The sequence below is a fragment of the Gymnogyps californianus genome, chromosome 5 (genome assembly GCF_018139145.2).
Source record: "Gymnogyps californianus isolate 813 chromosome 5, ASM1813914v2, whole genome shotgun sequence".
Taxonomy (NCBI): domain Eukaryota; kingdom Metazoa; phylum Chordata; class Aves; order Accipitriformes; family Cathartidae; genus Gymnogyps; species Gymnogyps californianus.
Window position 1 is genome coordinate 27,182,634 of NC_059475.1, and position 18,231 is coordinate 27,200,864.

At 45.6% G+C, this 18,231-nt stretch overlaps 1 protein-coding gene across 1 annotated transcript in view; it reads right to left on the reverse strand.

Moving 5' to 3' along the window:
* Nucleotides 1-3,989: 3,989 nt before the first annotated feature.
* Nucleotides 3,990-18,231, reverse strand: part of NR1H3 (nuclear receptor subfamily 1 group H member 3) — a 29,496-nt gene continuing 15,254 nt past the window's right edge. The window contains 9 exon segments of the mRNA XM_050896965.1: nt 3,990-5,928; nt 6,331-6,425; nt 7,273-7,386; nt 8,937-9,036; nt 9,435-9,614; nt 9,866-10,074; nt 12,999-13,253; nt 13,256-13,264; nt 16,112-16,359. Of these exon segments, the coding sequence (XP_050752922.1) occupies nt 5,782-5,928; nt 6,331-6,425; nt 7,273-7,386; nt 8,937-9,036; nt 9,435-9,614; nt 9,866-10,074; nt 12,999-13,253; nt 13,256-13,264; nt 16,112-16,229 (1,227 nt within the window). The 5' untranslated portion in view covers nt 16,230-16,359 and the 3' untranslated portion in view covers nt 3,990-5,781.

Sequence of the window (18,231 nt, forward strand, 5' to 3'; positions counted from 1 at the left end):
AAACAGAGACAGTTCCCAAATAACCTATATTTGGACGACTTTGGTTTGGTTATGTGACCCTCAGGACACCACAATACATCTTCCCTCCCCTTGTTTCTGTCTACCAGTAACATACTTTTTGCAGATAAGTGATGCTGCAAAGAGCACAGCAAGGACACTTGAGAGCATACCAACAGAAATGCTGACCCAGAGTTGTACTGAATGTAGAGAAAATGGCTGGCTTGCCTAGGGAAAGCACAACGTATTGCCAGATTCACAGTTCTACCCCATCTCCGTGGGGCTGCAAATTTATAATGTATGTTATTTTGTGTATTTTGTGAATGTATGTATTTTGTGAAAACAGTGTGGTATATGGGTGAGTTCAGGAAAAAAGGGAGAGAAGAAAGCCAGACGACAAATCAGCTTCCTCCAAGGCTTATCATTTCTATAAGCACTTCTTTATCGTGCCTCCACACAAACAGTAACGCAGACCAAGCTTTCTTCCCCTCCTCCGCCTGAAAATAAAAGTGAGTAACACAGCAAGGTGGTGACACCTATTTCTAAGGGGAAAATGCTCGTGATTTATAGGTTACTTTGTAAGAAATTGCCTAGTATAAAGCGGATTTCCTATTCTATTGTCTTGGGGAGTAACAGGATCTGCTGTTTACAAACCAAGGAGTAAAAGCACCTTTCCAGTCACATTACTGCAGCAATCCCTTCGCAAAGCTGCACACCTAACCTCTTCAAAGGGGATCAGTCCGCCCTACGTCTCCCTTCTACTTGCCCTAACTGTCCCGCCCGCTTCCTCCCGGCAGGGATCGAGGAAAAGCCGCTGGGAGGCCCGGGCTCGGCCCTGCCCGCCGGGCGCCCCGCTGTGCGGGAAGGCGGCGGGCTCCGCGCCCTCACACCCGCCGCCGGCCGAGCCCCCTCCCCGGCCGGCCACGCCGCCATTTCCAGGGCCGGCCAGCCCCGGCGGCCGGCGGTCCCCTGCTCCGCTGGAAACCCGCAAGCGACTCCCCAGGGGCTGCTGTCCGTTCCCGCCCGGGGACCGCTCCGCCACCGGCCGGCTGCCGGCAGAGCCCCGCCGCGACAGCCCGGAGCGGCCGCACTGCACCGCGGGCCATCGAGACGAGCGGCCCCGCGCAGCCCCGGAGCCAGAGCCCCGGGAAGACGGGGCAGAGCTCGGCCCGCCCCGCTCCCCGGAGCGGCGGACCACCACCTCTGTCCCCTCCTGCAGTGACCTTGCGGAAGGGCTCGCCGTACCCGAGCATCACCACAGCGCCCAGCCGGGCGGCTGCGGCAAAGCCCGAGGCGGGCGGGGGGGGCCCTACCGCCAGCTGTCTGGGTGCGGATCACCTCAGGCAGCGCCGGCCGGGCTCCGCGCTCCCCTGCCCGACCCACGCGTAGCGGCGGTGGGGCAGGCTCGCCGCTTTTGACGTGTGCATGGACGCACACGCACCCCGCCGCCTGCGTGCCGGCCCGCACGGGCACCCGCCCCCGCGCCCGGCCGGGCTGCCCCCGCTCACCTGCCCTGCCCGGCCCCGCCGCTGCCGCCGCCGCCGCCACCGCCCCCTGGCCGCTCTGCGCCGCCCGGCCAGTTCCGCATCGAGCGCCAGGAGCGGAACGCGCCACCGCCACCCGCAGGGAGGGAGAGAGGGAGGAGCGGAGCGAACCACTCGCAGCGACGGCGGGGGGAGCCACCTCACCAGCCTCCCGCAAAGGGGGGGGGGGGGGGGGCGCTGCACCTGGCTCGCGCCGCCGCTCCCCGCGCGGAGGGGAGGGCTGTAGGGGCGCGCGGGGAGGGACGCGGAAGCGGCTCGCGCCCCGCCGGCCGCCCCGGGCGCCTCAACGGGCGCCTCAGTCGCTCCTCTGGGCTGGACCTGCGGGACGGGCGAGGCCGCAGCGCGGAGCCCCGGCCTCTGCCACCACCCCGGTGCCCGCTCCTGCCGAGGCCCGCGGCGCCATCACGCTCAGTTGTTACCCGGGGACGGTGAGAGGCAGCCGGGAGGCTGAAGGCAAGATGGCAGGGAGGACAAAAAGCTGCGCGGACGCAGCTCACCAGACCGGGGTGCATGAAGATAACCTGGAACATTTCAGCCACGTGAAGCGTCGAATTACTGCTTTCAAACCTCGTCCTGGCAAGCAGAAGGTGAAGCCTCACAGCAAAGCCCACCTCCAGGCAAGCAAGGCCAGCGAGAGCCACATGGATAAGGAAACACTACCTTACAACAAGGAGATAGTGCTGTGTACGTTTACCCTGTATGTATTGAGGTACTTACTTGCTGATTTGCTACTGGCTTCATAAGATCACAAGAGAATTTGGTTATTAAAAGCTTGAGATACAGCTTTTTTAATTCCTTCCAAGCTCCTATAAACCAGTACACTGCGCAACCAAATCCGTTTATTAACAAAACCAAAATTAATAAAATAAACCCAAAATGCAACCAAAACTACCGCAAGTATCCCAATGGTTTAAAAAAAAAAAAAAAAAGGTGCAAAATGCTGAAACACTTGATTTGGTATTCCACATCTGTAGTCTGCCCATTGTAGAGGAATTGGGATTTCAGAAATACACCCATCTTTTCTTCCTCCCCATTGATCTGAATAGATCAAACACAGCTGTTGGATAAGGGTACAGCCAACAGGCAACACTTCCTGAGATCGTGGTTCAAGCACCCCATGATTTCTCCAGTGGCCAAGTTAGAAAAATTAATTTGACACAGATAGGGTACAGAGACTTAGAGCAGCAGGACTGAGTCACAAGCCTAGGTAGCATTTTTCAAATATAAAAGTACAAAGGGCCACTGATCTCAAGGAAGGTTCTTCCCCCACACCTACTTGAGCTCCCTGGGCTAACCTGGGAACCTGCTATAAAACAAACTAATTCTGTACTGATAAGCACTTTGAAAAAATGAGAATATGAATATGTAAACAAGGAGCTTATATTGATTACATGATAATGAAAAGGGATGGAGAAGCCAGAGCCAAGGAAAATCAGTTTTCACCACTGCCATCAACAGCAACGTTATGGGTTGTACCTTGAAAATCCGTCAAATTTACATGCAGTTTTTCTCTTCAAATTAATAAAAATGAGATGCAGTTCAAAATGAAGAAAGTGAAGCTAAAAATGAAACTGCAGCTTCGTTGCCACTGCCTCTTCTGACTGCTGACAGCCTCATTCTTTAGCAAGTCCTTGGAGTAGGGCCCAGCCGCCCTCTAATCCACCCAGGGCTGGCTTGAGCTCTCAAGCTCTGCTCATGACTCCCCACCTCATACCCCGCTGCAGTCTCCTATAAGCCTATTGCTATTCCCTCTTCCTCTGGTTTAGTAGTTTCCAATTTAGATTTTATACTCTAAAGTAATGCAGAGGCTGCAGCAGAATAGCCTGTGGCGTGGAGCCTTGCTGAATTGACAATTGCTTTCCTTTCCCATTGTGGCAGGGGATCGTCAAGTGCTTAGGAAGCAGCTAATGCTGGACAGCTCTCTGCTTCCCCCATTCTACCATTCCCTTTCAGGTAATGCGTATGGACAGCTATTCCTGTTGCTTCTCCTATGCTGATCATTTCTGATGTGTTCATACCAGGTATCAGCTGGGATCCTGCTGAAATCCACACAACAGCCAGGGGCACACTGGACTCCTATTTCAATTTTGGTGAGCCATGATATGCAGAAAATGGAGTAGACCACATGGAATAAAAGGGTTAAATTCTGAATGTAGCTGTACAAATTAAGGTGAGGTATGTATGGATAGTTCATGGTCTTCATGACATGCACTTAAATCCATTTCACCTATGTGCCAGCTCTGGCACACAGCAAGGTGCATAGCAAGCTAAAATCTCATGGTAGAGGCCCAAAGAAACTGCCTGGGATTGCACTGCTCGCTCTTTTTCACCACTTCTTGCTTCTGCCCAACCTATATACTCACTTTTGTATCAGCTTTGAACTCATTACATCAAGAACTTCTTCCACCCTCCTTCAGTCTAATGACAGCACATCAGAGAATGTCAGAATCCTGTATTAGGCTTTATTCTTTTATATAAACATTAACATTTCTCAAACAGATTAGTTAAAAATACAGATTTAAACAAGAATTTTTGCAATTGCAATGAGTTATAAAAAACAACAGATTATTTTACAGATTGTTACAAGTGCTTTACAAAGGTGCAGAGTGAAGGCCAGTGGCAGGGGACCAACCTCAAGTGCAAAATGGACACGATACCCTCACCACGGGCATAGCGCTCAGATACACAGCCAAAAAAATAAACCAAAAACAAACAAAAAAACCGAGCCATGTGAACCTAGGCTCTTGGGATGCTCACCGGGCAAGCAAACATAGACCCCTATGACAGAAAAGACTTATGAGACCAAGCTACCAGGATACTTAAGGTTACATCTCTGAGATCAGCCATAAGATGTTGTTTCTGGGAAAATAAGGAACATGTTTTACAACAGTATATTTCTCTTCTGTCAGACAAAATATTGCTGTAAATCCTAGAATACTTATGGATGTGGATACTTAAGAACTTGGGGCATAAATCCAGTGTGGATCTCACAGTGCCCAAAGTGAAGACAGGATACAAGACCCAAGTGTCCTTCTAAAGCAGCTGGCACTCCTCATACAGGAGGGACCTCCATATCCCATGACCATCACTAAAACCTTGAGCAAGTACCTTGGAAAGACTTTGGCAAAAGGAAGAAGATGCAGGTGGATCTGGCTACACCCAAGATTCCTGCAGCCCATGATCTGAGAATTGTGCAGCCCATAGCTTACGCAATGCCCACATATTTCACTAAATGCAGCATGTCCTCTCTCCCTGGCCGATACATCTTCACACCACCTTGGAACACATACTACATGCTCCAAATTCTTGGAAGTTTTTGAGATCCTTCCGCCACACCTACCTTGCCTAGGTACCAGTTCTTCCCACCTATCTTTCTGCTATTCCACCCCTAAAGATAAAAATCTATGCCCTGATTTGTTTTGAACTAAAGTTTTCCAGCTGTTAGCAAATCATAGGTAAAGTGAACTGGCTGAGAACCACCATGAGATAAAATTGCGATGTATTACATTAAAAAAAATCCACTACCTTATGCCTGACACCTTTCTGATGTACAAATGTTCCCTACCCAGAGGGCCTCCCTGTTAGACAAAGGGCACTACACATCAGAGGAATCCTTTTTCCAAAGGAGAGACAGAATGAAAGGGCAGCTCTAGAGATGAAGTCTCATAATAAAGAAGTAACAGCTACTTCTCTTGGAATCGTTGGTAAAGGGCAGCACATACAAGAGATTTTATTTATAGGAAACCCAGTGAAACCCCTAGAACATCCACATTGACTTCCCTGAGCTCCTCAGACCCAGGTACACTGGGGACCCTGCAGAAGCCTTTTGAGCTGGGTTACTCTCAATAGAGAGGGTTTGGCAAGTTCCTGCAAATTCATTTTCATAATCAACAAGAGAGGAGAGGATCAATGGCCAAGTCCTCAGGACATGCTTAGAGAAGAAAAAGACTCTGAAGAAAGAGGTGTATGTGTGTGGGGGGAAGGTCTTCATTTCTACCGTTTTCAGATGTTTCACGTTATGCCTTTGGGGTATGGGCACTACATTGAAACCAAGCCCCCCATCTGATCTACCCCAGCTGCGTCCTGCATAGTCTCATGACAACACTGAAACCCCAGGCTCATCACTCCCTGCACTGCCTAGCCCAGAGTTCAGTGCTTTGGAGAGGGGAGGCTGGCTTCTCGTTAGCAAAGGCTGGGAGATGGCATTATGTTGGCACGTCAGTGCCCTGGGAGCATGCGGTCACTCATGCACATCCCAGATTTCTGAGAGCAGGGGAGGGAGTTTCTTGTCCTGCAGCCGAAGGGCAAACACCTGTTCAGAGTGGACACTACTTAGTGTCCGAAGACTGACCAGCTTCATTAACATCCGTGGAAACATCAGGCGGTCCTGCAGAGTCAGACAAATAGACAGCCGTTAGTAAATTCACACTAAAACTTTGTTAAAAAAAATTACCACACCAGACGATGCATTGTAACCACAATCTTGACTTCCTCTAAACCCGGCATTCTCCAGGAGGCGGCAGTGTGGAGGAACACGAATGCTACACCATGTCCCAAAACTCCAGACTTTTCATGCTGACTAACTACAGAACGTGATACAGGACAGCAGGCTGTGACAGCTCACAAATCCTGCATTTACAGCTGCTACCAAACAGCCACAGAAGGGACAAGCATGACAGTACAGGCAGCAAGAGACCTGTTACAGACAGTACTGCAGGAACTGTGCCTGCATAAACACAAAATCAATCAGTTTGCGTCATTGTTGGAGACGTTCTTGTCAGGCACTTACATTTGGTCTGTTGATGCAAATATAAGAATGAAGGGCTTCCACATAGGTGTGCTGCAGCCTCTCCACCAGGGACTGGTCCTGCACATTCGGTCGGTCTGCCAAAAAGCATGTTGCAAGTAAGCAGATTGCCACAAGCAGTTTCACTGGACTTGACATACCTGCCTAACCCCAGTCCCTCAGTATGGTCTCTCCCCAAAACCTCATCTAGCATTCACCCAGTGCAGCTGGCAGAGTCATCTACGACTGCAGCAGCTATGTCAGTTTTCTGTAACTGTTCTTTCTCAGTGATGTCTACTGCACATGGGGAGTCCAATCTGACTCCTATAGAGGTGGAAGGTTAGAGAGACCAAAGAGCACTATATAAGCGTGTTTGGTCTCACATTCCTGTCCCAGTGAAGATGAGAAGCTGCCCATTCACGAGGGAATCGGAAAGTCTCTCCAGCAGCTGAGCCAGTTAGAAAACAGGAACAAAGGAAAAAAAAAAATTAATCTTTCAGGTCACAAGACAGAAGACACAAGTAAAGAGTAGAGGTGGTTTCTTTGCAAAGCCCTGTCCTGGCCCAGAGCAATACTGGTTTCGCATCCAGAGAATCTTTACTTGACCACTAGATGTCACTCATGCCGTGTGACCTGCATCACACCAGAGACCTGCCAAGTACATTAAGGGGACAGTAAAATAGCAATTTCTAAATGAGGAAGATAAATATTGGCTGATTTTTCTATACACTTTTCCAGCAGTGGGAAATCTAATTTCCTCTGGAGGTGGCACTACAAAATTCAGAATATAATGAATACCCTAAGCAGTAGTAGTAAGATGCTCCCTTCATCACTAGACCCTATACACCCTCTATTACTCCTCTTCAGCTCGTGACCTTCCTTAACTCTACTTTCTTTGCCCTCTGACTCACTGCTGCAACTCTTCAGATCTCCCTGGCTTTTTACCTGCAGAAAAAATGTTGATGGCGATTAAAAGTGCATATTCAGCATCGTTGAGCTGTAGCTCATTCATTCCCTTTGAGAACTCAAAGATGGGGTTAATGAACTCAAACTGCAGACCTGCAACAAACAGAAGAGAACAAGGTGAGGCAACGACAATTGTCTCCTCTCTCTCCCCCTCCCTCTCATGGAATAAGCTGCCAGAAACCCACCACAGTACACCAGTGAGTGGGGAGGACAGGCAGGCAGGGAAAAACCCTTACATTATGTTCCAAGGGTGGCTGAAACCTCCCTTTACATCCCACCACTACTGGCGAGCACCAACAACAGTGGCTGAGGAGTCGGGCTCTAACTGTAAAATGACGTGATTTCTGGGTTTTCTTAGAGCCTTAAATGCCCCACAGCACATTACTAGGCAACAGCTAAAGGAACACAACATTGACTATCAGATAAGTCCGTCAAAAAGTCAGAAGCCCACAAGTACATCTATACTTTCCACTCTCACACCATCACCTCCTTCAAACCCAGCAGCCCTCTTGCTTTCAAGGAAAGCTTTAATCCCATGCTCCAGATTCATCTTAAGTCCATCTGAGCTGAAAATACAGAGTTCCATGAAGTCTGAACTATGCCATTTCCTTCATCTCAAAAAGCTGGGAGAGCTGAGGCAGAGCCTGACTTAGGCTTCCAATCACCTCCTTTGATAAATGCAGTCAGGCAGAAATGCATTGATATTTATTGTCATAACATACAGAGGCCACTGTCAAATCTGGTCTCTTTATGCTATGTGCTATACAATCATGCTGAAAACTTTAGCCCTTTCCCCCAAAACAGCATCCAAGTTTCCTGCAGTACAGCTGCATCAGAGAAGGATGAACAAGATGGAAGGAATCTTTCTGGCTGCCTGCTTTTTGCCTTCCTAATAATCTGAGGAAAAGGCTACCAGGAAGAGCATCAAAGAGGAAAGTTGTATATAAAAGCCATCTCAAGTATAAATGGTTAAATAGCTACCCAAAGAATCAAAGAAATCACATGAAGGACAGCCAAAGTCTCGTTTTCAGAAATGCTGAAGATACACACTTCCTGTTACTTCATCTGAAATTACAGACACTCATTGCTCCTGGAAAAATAGACTTCAGAAATCACATCACCACAGACCATCGTATACTGAGCTGATGACATGTCTAGAGCACTCTGCAGGGATCTTCAGTATAGACTTCATATCAACTGAAATGTAATCACATTAATGTCATCACTCAAAGCATGCATCTAGATTAGCAAGTGATACACTTGCAAAGGAGAGAAGACTGGGGTTTGATTTGTTGTGATCTGATATGGCTCTAAGACCACATGTCCACGTTGGATCTCTACCAGCAAGGAAGTTCACACCAGCTGCTAGCACTAGGTGCACACTTACAGCAACATTTTCATGCTGTAAGAGTCCAAATTTTCCAAAGCAAGTTCACACTAAAAAAAAGACATGAACTGAGCTAGTATCACATGTTAAAAGCAAAGAAAGGTTTGTGGGGCTATTGGTCTGGTCCTGTTCTAAACCTCTCACGTGACTTGAGCTTTAAGGCCCCACATACTATTGCCAGCAGCCCACATTAAAAAGGAAAAGGTGAAAGAACACAAGACACAGGGAAGGAAGGAACACCTGTCTAATGCACCACCTGCTTTGGCGAAGTCATCCCGATTATAGCTCAGGTCCTTAAGAAAGGTGATGCTCTCAATCTCTGGATTGTAGCGTCGAGATGTCTCCAACAACATCACCTGAAACCAGAAATAGATATACTTGGTTTGAAAACAGGAAAGAATGTTACAACATCGATAATTTGCTGAGTGTTAGAGCATCTCTGAAACAAACACACCCACCCACCCTCCAATCAGTTTCTCTCAGAGTGCTTAAAAATTCCAAGGTAAGTTCTGCTGCATCCCTTGCGGTGTCTGCTTCTGGGAAGGGGGAAATACCTGCTTACCACTACCAAGGCTCTTGCCTCATTCTCCTCCATGGCCCTTTGCCAGCATAGCCTGACACTGCAGTAACGGTCCCATAGCTGAGGTCCTTCAGCCTGCCATCCCAAAATAAGGGATGGAACCAGTTCTCCAGGTGGGTACTCCAAATTCTTTCACCTCTGCTACTATGTATTGTGGTGGAGCCAAACTCTCACCTCTATGGTAGATGTCTTCAATAAAGCAATCTGATCTTCCCTGGTGAGCTCCAGGAAGCCAGGTAGTTGCTTGGCAAAGTCCACAATCTCTTGCACAGAGATAATTGCAAGTTCTGTAAAGTGAGCAAAACGCTGCTGCCTTGCTTCACGGTTATTAGGGTCAGGAACTTGGGGCCACGGCTGTGGGAATGGGAAGAGACAGCATATATATATATATGAAAGATGGAGCCAGGGCAGAAAGATGAGGAGATGAAGTGAACAGAGAAAGAAAATGAGACACATTGGAACATCATCCTTTGCTATTCTTTACAGAACTTTAGCCCACAGATGCAATGCCTAAAGTATCTATGTTCTCCCAAATAATTTACCCACAACCCCGACTCCCCAAACTTCACTTTTTCTTATTTTGGGTACACTGGTAGAAGTTTTACCGTCACTTTGAGCCTGTCTGTGAATGAGCGCTGGTTGCACTGCTGCTGAGCGGCCACAAGCTTTTTTATCATGCTCAACTGTTCAGGCGTCAGTTTGTGGGAAGGGCTTGGTGGATTTGGAGGGTTTGGACGCACCACGACTGTCCGAGCCTGATCATCTTCCTGCTTCTTCAGTTTCTTCAGTCGGATCTGTTCTTCAGACAGAACATCTAAAGCAGGAATAGCCAGAGATCAATCGTGACATAGGAGCACATTGGAAACCACAGTAAACACAGGGTAACATGCTGTGGATGGAGAGGCAGAGATCACAGCTGCCTGTATCTGGTATGTCAGAGTGTACACAACATAGACAGCAGTGATACTGATTGTTTGTTTCTCCCTCTTTTCCCCACTTTAAGTTGTTCCATTGCCTTTCTTTTAATCATACTGTCATGCAAAGCGTTCACAAAGGACAGAAGCTCCCTTCATGATGCCCTGCAGATCTCAAAGATAACAATGACTTTCCCCATTGAGCAATTCCCCAAAATGTCATGTTATAACAGATTCCAACAGGTGCTCTCTTCACATGCCATGGTGTGTCCATTGTATTTCATATTATCCTGCTGTTGTGTCTTTTTCTGATATTGCTAAATTAACAGCTTGTGTCATTTCATCTTCCTCTTGAGAGGTCAGAGTCAGTACTGGATGGAGTCTGAGAGTGAAAGGACAATTTTCTACACAGCCCATCTGCAGCAGACTGTAGAATAGTAACATACCACAAGATGAATAATGAAAGAATAGCTTTGCATAAAAAGTACTGAGGACCACAAGTCCTTCAGGAGTAGGACTAGAAGTCTTCTTCAGTCGTGAAGTGAAAGGATATGCCATTTAGATGTAACATTGTAAGGAATAAAACAACTCGGAGGCATGTGTTGTGAAAAATCTTATTGGACCAACTGCTCATTAGCTAATTTAAATACAAAAACCTGTTAACAGCCCGTAACTAAGTTAAACTGAAAAATTCACTGATTTGAATGTAGAGGAGGTTTGTTGTTTCTTTAAGTCAAAGTTGCAAAAACTATCTGCAAGCTGCATCCAAAAAAAGGAAACTACCTGGATCCAAGGACTATCTTCAAAAGAATCATCCTGTGAGTTAGTGATGAACGAACAAAAAGCAGAAAAGGGACTGACTGGAAAAGAAACCGTATCTTCAGGAACAGATATTAAAAAAACCAAACCAACTTGACTTTGCAAACAAGATTTAAAAAGTGCTGAAAGATTCTTTGGTCATTTTTTATGCACAGGTAACAAGGAAACATGGCTGCTACACAGGAAGGCAGGCCCCAAAACTGAACAAGTATATACTTGCACTTCTCAAAAGAATCATGTTAAACATGAAGACAAGAAATGGAGAACTACTGTGAGAGAGCATTCTGAAATGGACAGTCCACGGGATTGGAGGGAAAGACAAAGAACATAGCACATTCAAGCTGAGAGTAATCTTTATCCCTGACTTCCAACAGGGAGGATGCGCGCACAGGTACACACACGCGCAGAAATTACAGTTCTAACAGCAAAGACATTCAATACAATTACCAAATTAAGGGGGATCTGTAAGATTAGAGAATGCTAGTCACAGTGTTAATTTAAGAAGGGAAGTAATTGATCCAAGCGAATACAGTCCCTCATCTTGGGACTCAGATGCACAAAGAATTTATAGCCAAGTAACAAGTTACCAGATATTACTGAATCTTGAAAACTATCTATATCTGCAAGCTTCTACACCACGCTAAATTCAAAGCAATCTAAGTTACTCGGTTTGCCATGAAGGAACTATTTAACCTCATGGTTCACACTGGCTTAGGAACAATAAACTGGCCATGAATAACTTCAGTCTGGGAATTAGAAGAATGTTTCCAACAATTAGTAGAGGGAAGTTCTGGAATGACCTTCCAAGTGAAACAGCTGGAGGAAAAAGCCCTCAGTTTCTGTCAAGACTGACAAGGCGAATTTGCAGTGGGGATTACAGCGTCGACAAGAATTGCCAAGCACTTGATAATAACAACCCAAAGATTCCTTTTGGCCTAATTTTCCTGAGCTGTCTTCAACATAAGACAATGAGTAAACGCAGAAACACATTGAGGCTCTCTAGTATCCACCTGCAACAGAAGAGTAGCAAGGTGGACAGGTAGCCTTGCTACGTAGCTTTTCAAATACATGTTTTGTAGCTCTCAGGAGTAGGGGGAAATGGGGCAAAGACAGTATACGTAATGCTGATACAAACCAGCATGACAAAGATACTGATTACATACGTTAGGTGTACCATGTTTCATGGTGCAAAAAATGAACAGCGTGTTTCCTTGGTGCAGCTCAGTGGGACTTACTTTTTTGCAGGCGTATTTTTTATAAGATGTTTCCAAAATACCCTCTGTTCCTCACTGTTCTGGGTGCTGGATGTCAGAAAAGGAGACTTCACACAGATTTAACGTTAAGCAAGCATCCATTCAGTCAGTCTTGGCCAGCAATGGGATGAAACCCGGATGCCTTGGCAAAAGAGGGCTGTTCCTGATATGTGAGCAGGAACACTGTTGAATATTCAGAAACAGCAGTCTTATGGCTAGTGTGAGAAAAATAGCAGAGTTCACTGAAGGGAGCAACGAGATCAGGTCTGCACAAACACAGCTGCAGTACTGTGGTGCCGCCCTTGACCTCTGTCACAAGCTTACAGTATGAGGCAAAGGAAAGTGCCTGTTGTTCGAGGAGCACAGTGACCAACCTTGCAGTCCTGATCACAAGACAGACAGAAGCCTGAGTTTACTGATACAGCTGACAGCATACTGAAGAACGCGTAAATCTTAGTTGCGAGTCTTTCCTCTGATGCCATATTCTACGAGTTCTTACAAGGAATACAGCAGGGCTGGGACTCTCAGCACACCACTGGTGTTCCACTAACAGCCTCACCTCTCCACGTGATCCCTGCTAAGCTCTCAGTGGCCTCCCACACACATTCCAACATGCAGCCTGCATGGCTCACATGTGACCCCCAAGCACTCATGCTGCCCCTTTCCTTACACCCATCAGCCCCCAGCCTGCCCCCACACGCCTCCTGTCCCAACGCCACAGTGCTCCCGTCAGCACCACTTCCTGCACTCACACTGCTCCCGCATGCCTGCCTCCTGGCACTTGCGCAGCCGGCACTCCTGACACTTGCGACGCATGTACATGTCCATCTCACACTTGCCGCCATTCTTGCAGACGTACTGTGCACCCTTGATGACGCTGCGGCGGAAGAAGCCCTTGCAGCCTTCACAGCTCAGCACGTTGTAGTGGAAGCCGGAGGCCTTGTCCCCACACACGCTGCACACTTCATTTCCCAGCATCTTAGGGGCTGGGCCCTTCTTCCGCTTCAGGGGGGATTTTCTACCGAAACGAACAGTACCGAGGAAAAGGGGAAAAAAAAGAAAAGAAAACCCACATACATGAGGGAAGCATGGTGTTTGCAGCTGACTGCCCCGTTCCTTACAATAACCAATATCCTCACTCAAACCCACTATCTCCCAAACACACGGATGAAAAGATCAAGTCTCCCATTTCACAGACTTCCCTTCTGGGCAAGCATATCTTCTGCAACTAACCAACTACTGACATAATCCAAACAGTTTCACCTCAACTATATAAGCAGATATAGCTTCACACTTGTTCCCTCCAAAATAGGGTGAAATAGCTAAAACACGCTCAGGCCAGATGTTCTTCTGCACTTTCAATCAGCAGGAGTGACAGTTAAGTTACCAATGTGAGAAAGAGCTGCAAAAAAGTTGAGCTGAAATCCAAGACTGTGCAGAAAGTAGTTTTCTTCAGAATTCACCTCCAGTTCTGTTACTTCTATTCTCTGCCATACTCATGCACAAGGATAAGGAAAAATGGTTCAGCAGTCAAACAGTGACAGAAAACCGGTGCTGAAACTGTGACTCTACAAAAAGCAGACTGAGTAGGCAATCCCTGTAACTGGAACACTTGGGGAAACTGTCAAGACAGAAGACAGCAACTTCATGGAGTTAGGGGCAATAAGCAGGCAAGCAGCACACTGCACAAACTCTGTGAACCTTTGGAACCCTGAAGCCATCATTTCTTCAAGAAGAGTGCTCCCCACTCCTAAAACTGAAGCACACTCATACTGACAGTTCATTTACTAAACCTTGTTATTCCATCTGAAACACAGGGCCTTCACTACTGCCTCACATTTCAGATGGTCTCATGCAGCAGCTCCCAGTTCTTCCTACGTCATTCTGACAGATCTTAATCTTGTCAGTGGCTGTGCGTTCTGAAAACTTCTTTGGTCTACTCCAACGCATCTTACCTTAAGCATTCCAGCCAAATGCTTGCCCATGTTATTTGTGTATTCCCTCCCTATTAGCTGTCTGTCTTTTTCCTTCCATTTAATTCTAGCCACATTGACATCTGACATCCTTCTGCACAGCTCATAGTGCAAGTATTTTTCTGTATGTCAGATATTATAGATTCTTCTATGGCAGCTGTTCATAAAGATTACAAACAGCATGTCTTAGTAAGTCTCCAGATTATGTTTAGATATGCCTGGAAAGCCTTTACACTGGAGTTAATTGGTTTGCAGGACAAGGCTGCTGCATTTCCTGATCAGCATCAGGGTTACAATGGCACGCCTCACTTTCATACGTATGGTTCCAATACTTCTATCTTTACTCTCAGTTACGCTTACTATTCTGCTTAAGTTCCTGAAATGGTAAACAGTTTTAGGTCAGTCTCAGAAATTATTATTAGTGTTCTTGACTACATATTGGTTTTCACAGTCTTAAGTATCTTGGTGTTCGTTTTCAATCCCATTGACTTTACAGAGGTCTGGAGGTCACTCATTTCAGCCCGCACTTCTCATTGCAGATTGGACAGCAGGAAAATGTCATCAGAAAGGTTCAGTCTCTGATGTTCCCCTCTCTTGTTCTACTGTATTTCTCTTCACACCATCTGTTACCAAGAGGAAATTATGCAATGCCTACAGTTATTTCAAATTACTTAGTCTGCCATTGCATGTATATTAACTGGTATAATAACTTTGCAGAAGCCTCAAATGATGTTCATATGTTTCTGAGGGACAGCAGAGTAATCCAGTGACTTCCACAAGACGGATCTGTCCATCTTGTGAATTTCTTAGCTGTCTTTAAGACATTACATAAATGTCTGATTACCATTCCTGTGACCTTTTATTGAGACAGATAGACTTATTCTTTGATCTATACAAATTATTTTCTATCTCTGAACACTAACCGTTTCAGTTATATAGCTTATTATTGTTATTTTCTGTAGTCAAAGATAACACAAATAATTTGAGATGTATCAAGCATGAATGCCATCTCTGCACCTTTAGCTCTCATTAGTCCTCCTTCTTTGGTAGACCATCTATTTAATAATTTTTTTCCACATTTTGTGCCTTTTTTTCTTGCATTTTTGTAAGGCATTTATCATTTGTTTTCTTTTCCTGTCCTCAAATCTGTTTTAAGGACTTTCATTGGGTAGTATCTTTTCACCTTTCAACTACTCTCTTTGTTTCTACTCTACGGATAAGTCCTCGTTCAACGTTCAGATCACCTCTTCTTTTTATATCAGGGATTGCCCATTGCCTGACTGTTCAACAAATACATTTATTCCTCATATTTTCATTAAGTTGCTGATACTATGCTGGATACCTCACTTGTGCTTTCCTTTTTGTCCTGTTTCCTGTCCAAGATGTTATACTATGTCTTCTTACAGTTTGAAAGTGTAGGATTGTGTGTCTCAGTAACAATTATAACTGCAAAATCTCATTTCCATTTCCTGATACTCTTTTAACATCAGTTAACCTCAGAAACGTGTAGAGGAAACTTAGTATTGTCTTTCCATTATATGAATCTGCGAGAACCTATTATTTCTCTGCGTCACTAACCCTTGTTGGATTGTCACCTGTAGTAAAGCTTTATTGTTCAGCAGCTTCTGATAAGGCTAACAAAGAAATTCATTTTACTGCCACGGACCTAGCCTCTAGAAGGTCAAATAAGCAAAATATTCAACACATTTATCACCTGGATAAACCCAGTCATTTTCAACTATCAATAACTGATTCTATTCTTAGACATTCCCTCTGAGTGCCTCAAGCACAGCAGAACTCACCCTAAAATTTTGTCAATTATCAATTCTGCTTGCAGCTGAAAGAATGGATAGCCTTTAGCTTGCATGGATTTAGTAAGAATTTTTCCATACCTGCATGCTCAGGGGGATTCTCTGAGCCAGGGAAGAGCGAAAGCCCTTCCTCCTCCATCTCAAATACGCTTGCCACCCTCTTCCCATGATCCTGTGTGCTGAGTTGAGTGGGACCCATGGAGGCCACACAGGAAGGGCTCACTATAATCTCATCGCTGCAGCATTGTTACTGCCAAGCAAGGGGCCGCGACCGTCCTTCTTCAAGGTCTTTAGTTTCTCTCTGCTACTGAAAGTCAGAAAGGAAGTACCTGTGGGGAAAAAAAAAAAAAACAACACACAGATGCAAAAGAGGCAAGAATTCAACTACTGAGGCTATTAACTCCCAAAATCTATTACAAGCTGCATCACAAGCAAGCTTCAAGATTTTGTTTCCTTATTTATTAAAAGAGACAATTATCTTTGTTTTATCAATGTTTATGCTCTTGAAACACAATATTTTAACAAACTGTGGTAAAAGGTACAAGATTAGCACACCCAGGCGCAAAATTGTCTTTTTGTTGCCAAAATATTTATCAAAGCAGGACAAGTCTTCATTACTGCTAACAACACCAGGGGACTTCAGCGCTGACCTCTCCAAGTGTGTAAGAGGGAAATTCCAGACTTTACAACTGGTGGCCTTTGTTAAAGCTTCCAGTAACAAATAGCTCATTGCTGCCAGCTGTCCTGGATTTTGTGGCATGTGCTGCAAAGCACACAGAAAATTGTAAAAGACAATTTTGATACAATTATTTAGCAAAGACTACAAAACACCAAATTGCCCTATTAATATCAGAAGCCAAAGGCTGTGCCAAAGATCAATGATGTATCAAAGACGAGGATGACAAATCCTCCCCTCACCTACAGCAAGAAATTGAAAGCCAGCATCATACCTATGGGAAATAACCATTACGTCACCCTCAGGAAATAGATTCACCACCAACCTTCTGAGGATACCCTTTTCTGGAACCTGGAAACCATACTGAAAAGCATCTTTATTATACAGCACTAACTCCACTACAGAACCTGAAAAGCAAATCCAATCACTTTTTCCAAAAAGCCCTACCTGCACAGAAAAAGGCCTTACTGGTTTGACTGCACAGACTTAGTGAAACTGATGCAAACTGCTAATGTAAACACTCCTAATCTGATTGAACATGCATTTGATCAGTTGATCTTAACTCAGTGATTTACCAATGCAAGCTAAAGGGATTAACTGATTTAAAAAGCAACTACGTTAAAGGCCTGTACCAGTTTAACTTGAGTGATTGAGTTCAGGACTGGAAGCCTGCCGCGCTCTGAAAGACAGGAGGTGACAGAAAGCTGTGCAGCAGCCCAGACACAAAAGCATCAGGTAAGCAGGGGCACACCTCACACACTGCAGTGCTGACAGGGAAGAGGCAGAGGACCACAGTCCCAAGTCCCTTCTTCCCTCCTGGGTATTTGGACCAGACCGTGCAACTTTTCGTAGAATGCCAAAGGCAAAGATGAAAGCAATACTTCCACAAACCACCCCCCTCCCAGTAATCTGAAACAGTCATCAAGTATAAATGCAGTCATACTGTCAAGCCTGCTGAGCTCCTGGCATCTCCCATTACACTGTAGCAGATAATAGATGCAGGTGTTAAAAATCACAGGGCATATTAATTCGTGTGACCTTTGTAAGCACAGCCTCAGACTGTATAAGGAATTCAGAGCGCCCTCCCCTTTGGTGCATGCAGCCACTGAATCGCCGGAGAAACAAACTATCTAGGATAAAAGCAGTGGCAGCAAATATGAAACTCAAAGCCATAGAAAAGAAGAAGTCCTATTGTGGGAGACTACCACCTTACTGATGTGATTTGCAACCAATTCAAAGAGACTCACAGTCCTCAAAGGAACAATGTGGCTATCACAATCAACTTTTTTTTAAAAAAAGTCTCCACAGTAAATCCTGTAGCAACTGAAAACCTTGTGGAGAGGCACAGAGCATCAGATGGAAATAGGAACTTCACTGAAACAAACCCAAACTCGACTTGTATTCCTAGTGCCATGTAAGCTCCTCACTGATGCCAATAGCAGATGTCTCTGGACATGTTTGGGCACGAAACAAGAAAGCTAAGTGTACTGCCTCAGTGCATCTCCACATTCCTTTAAACCATGCA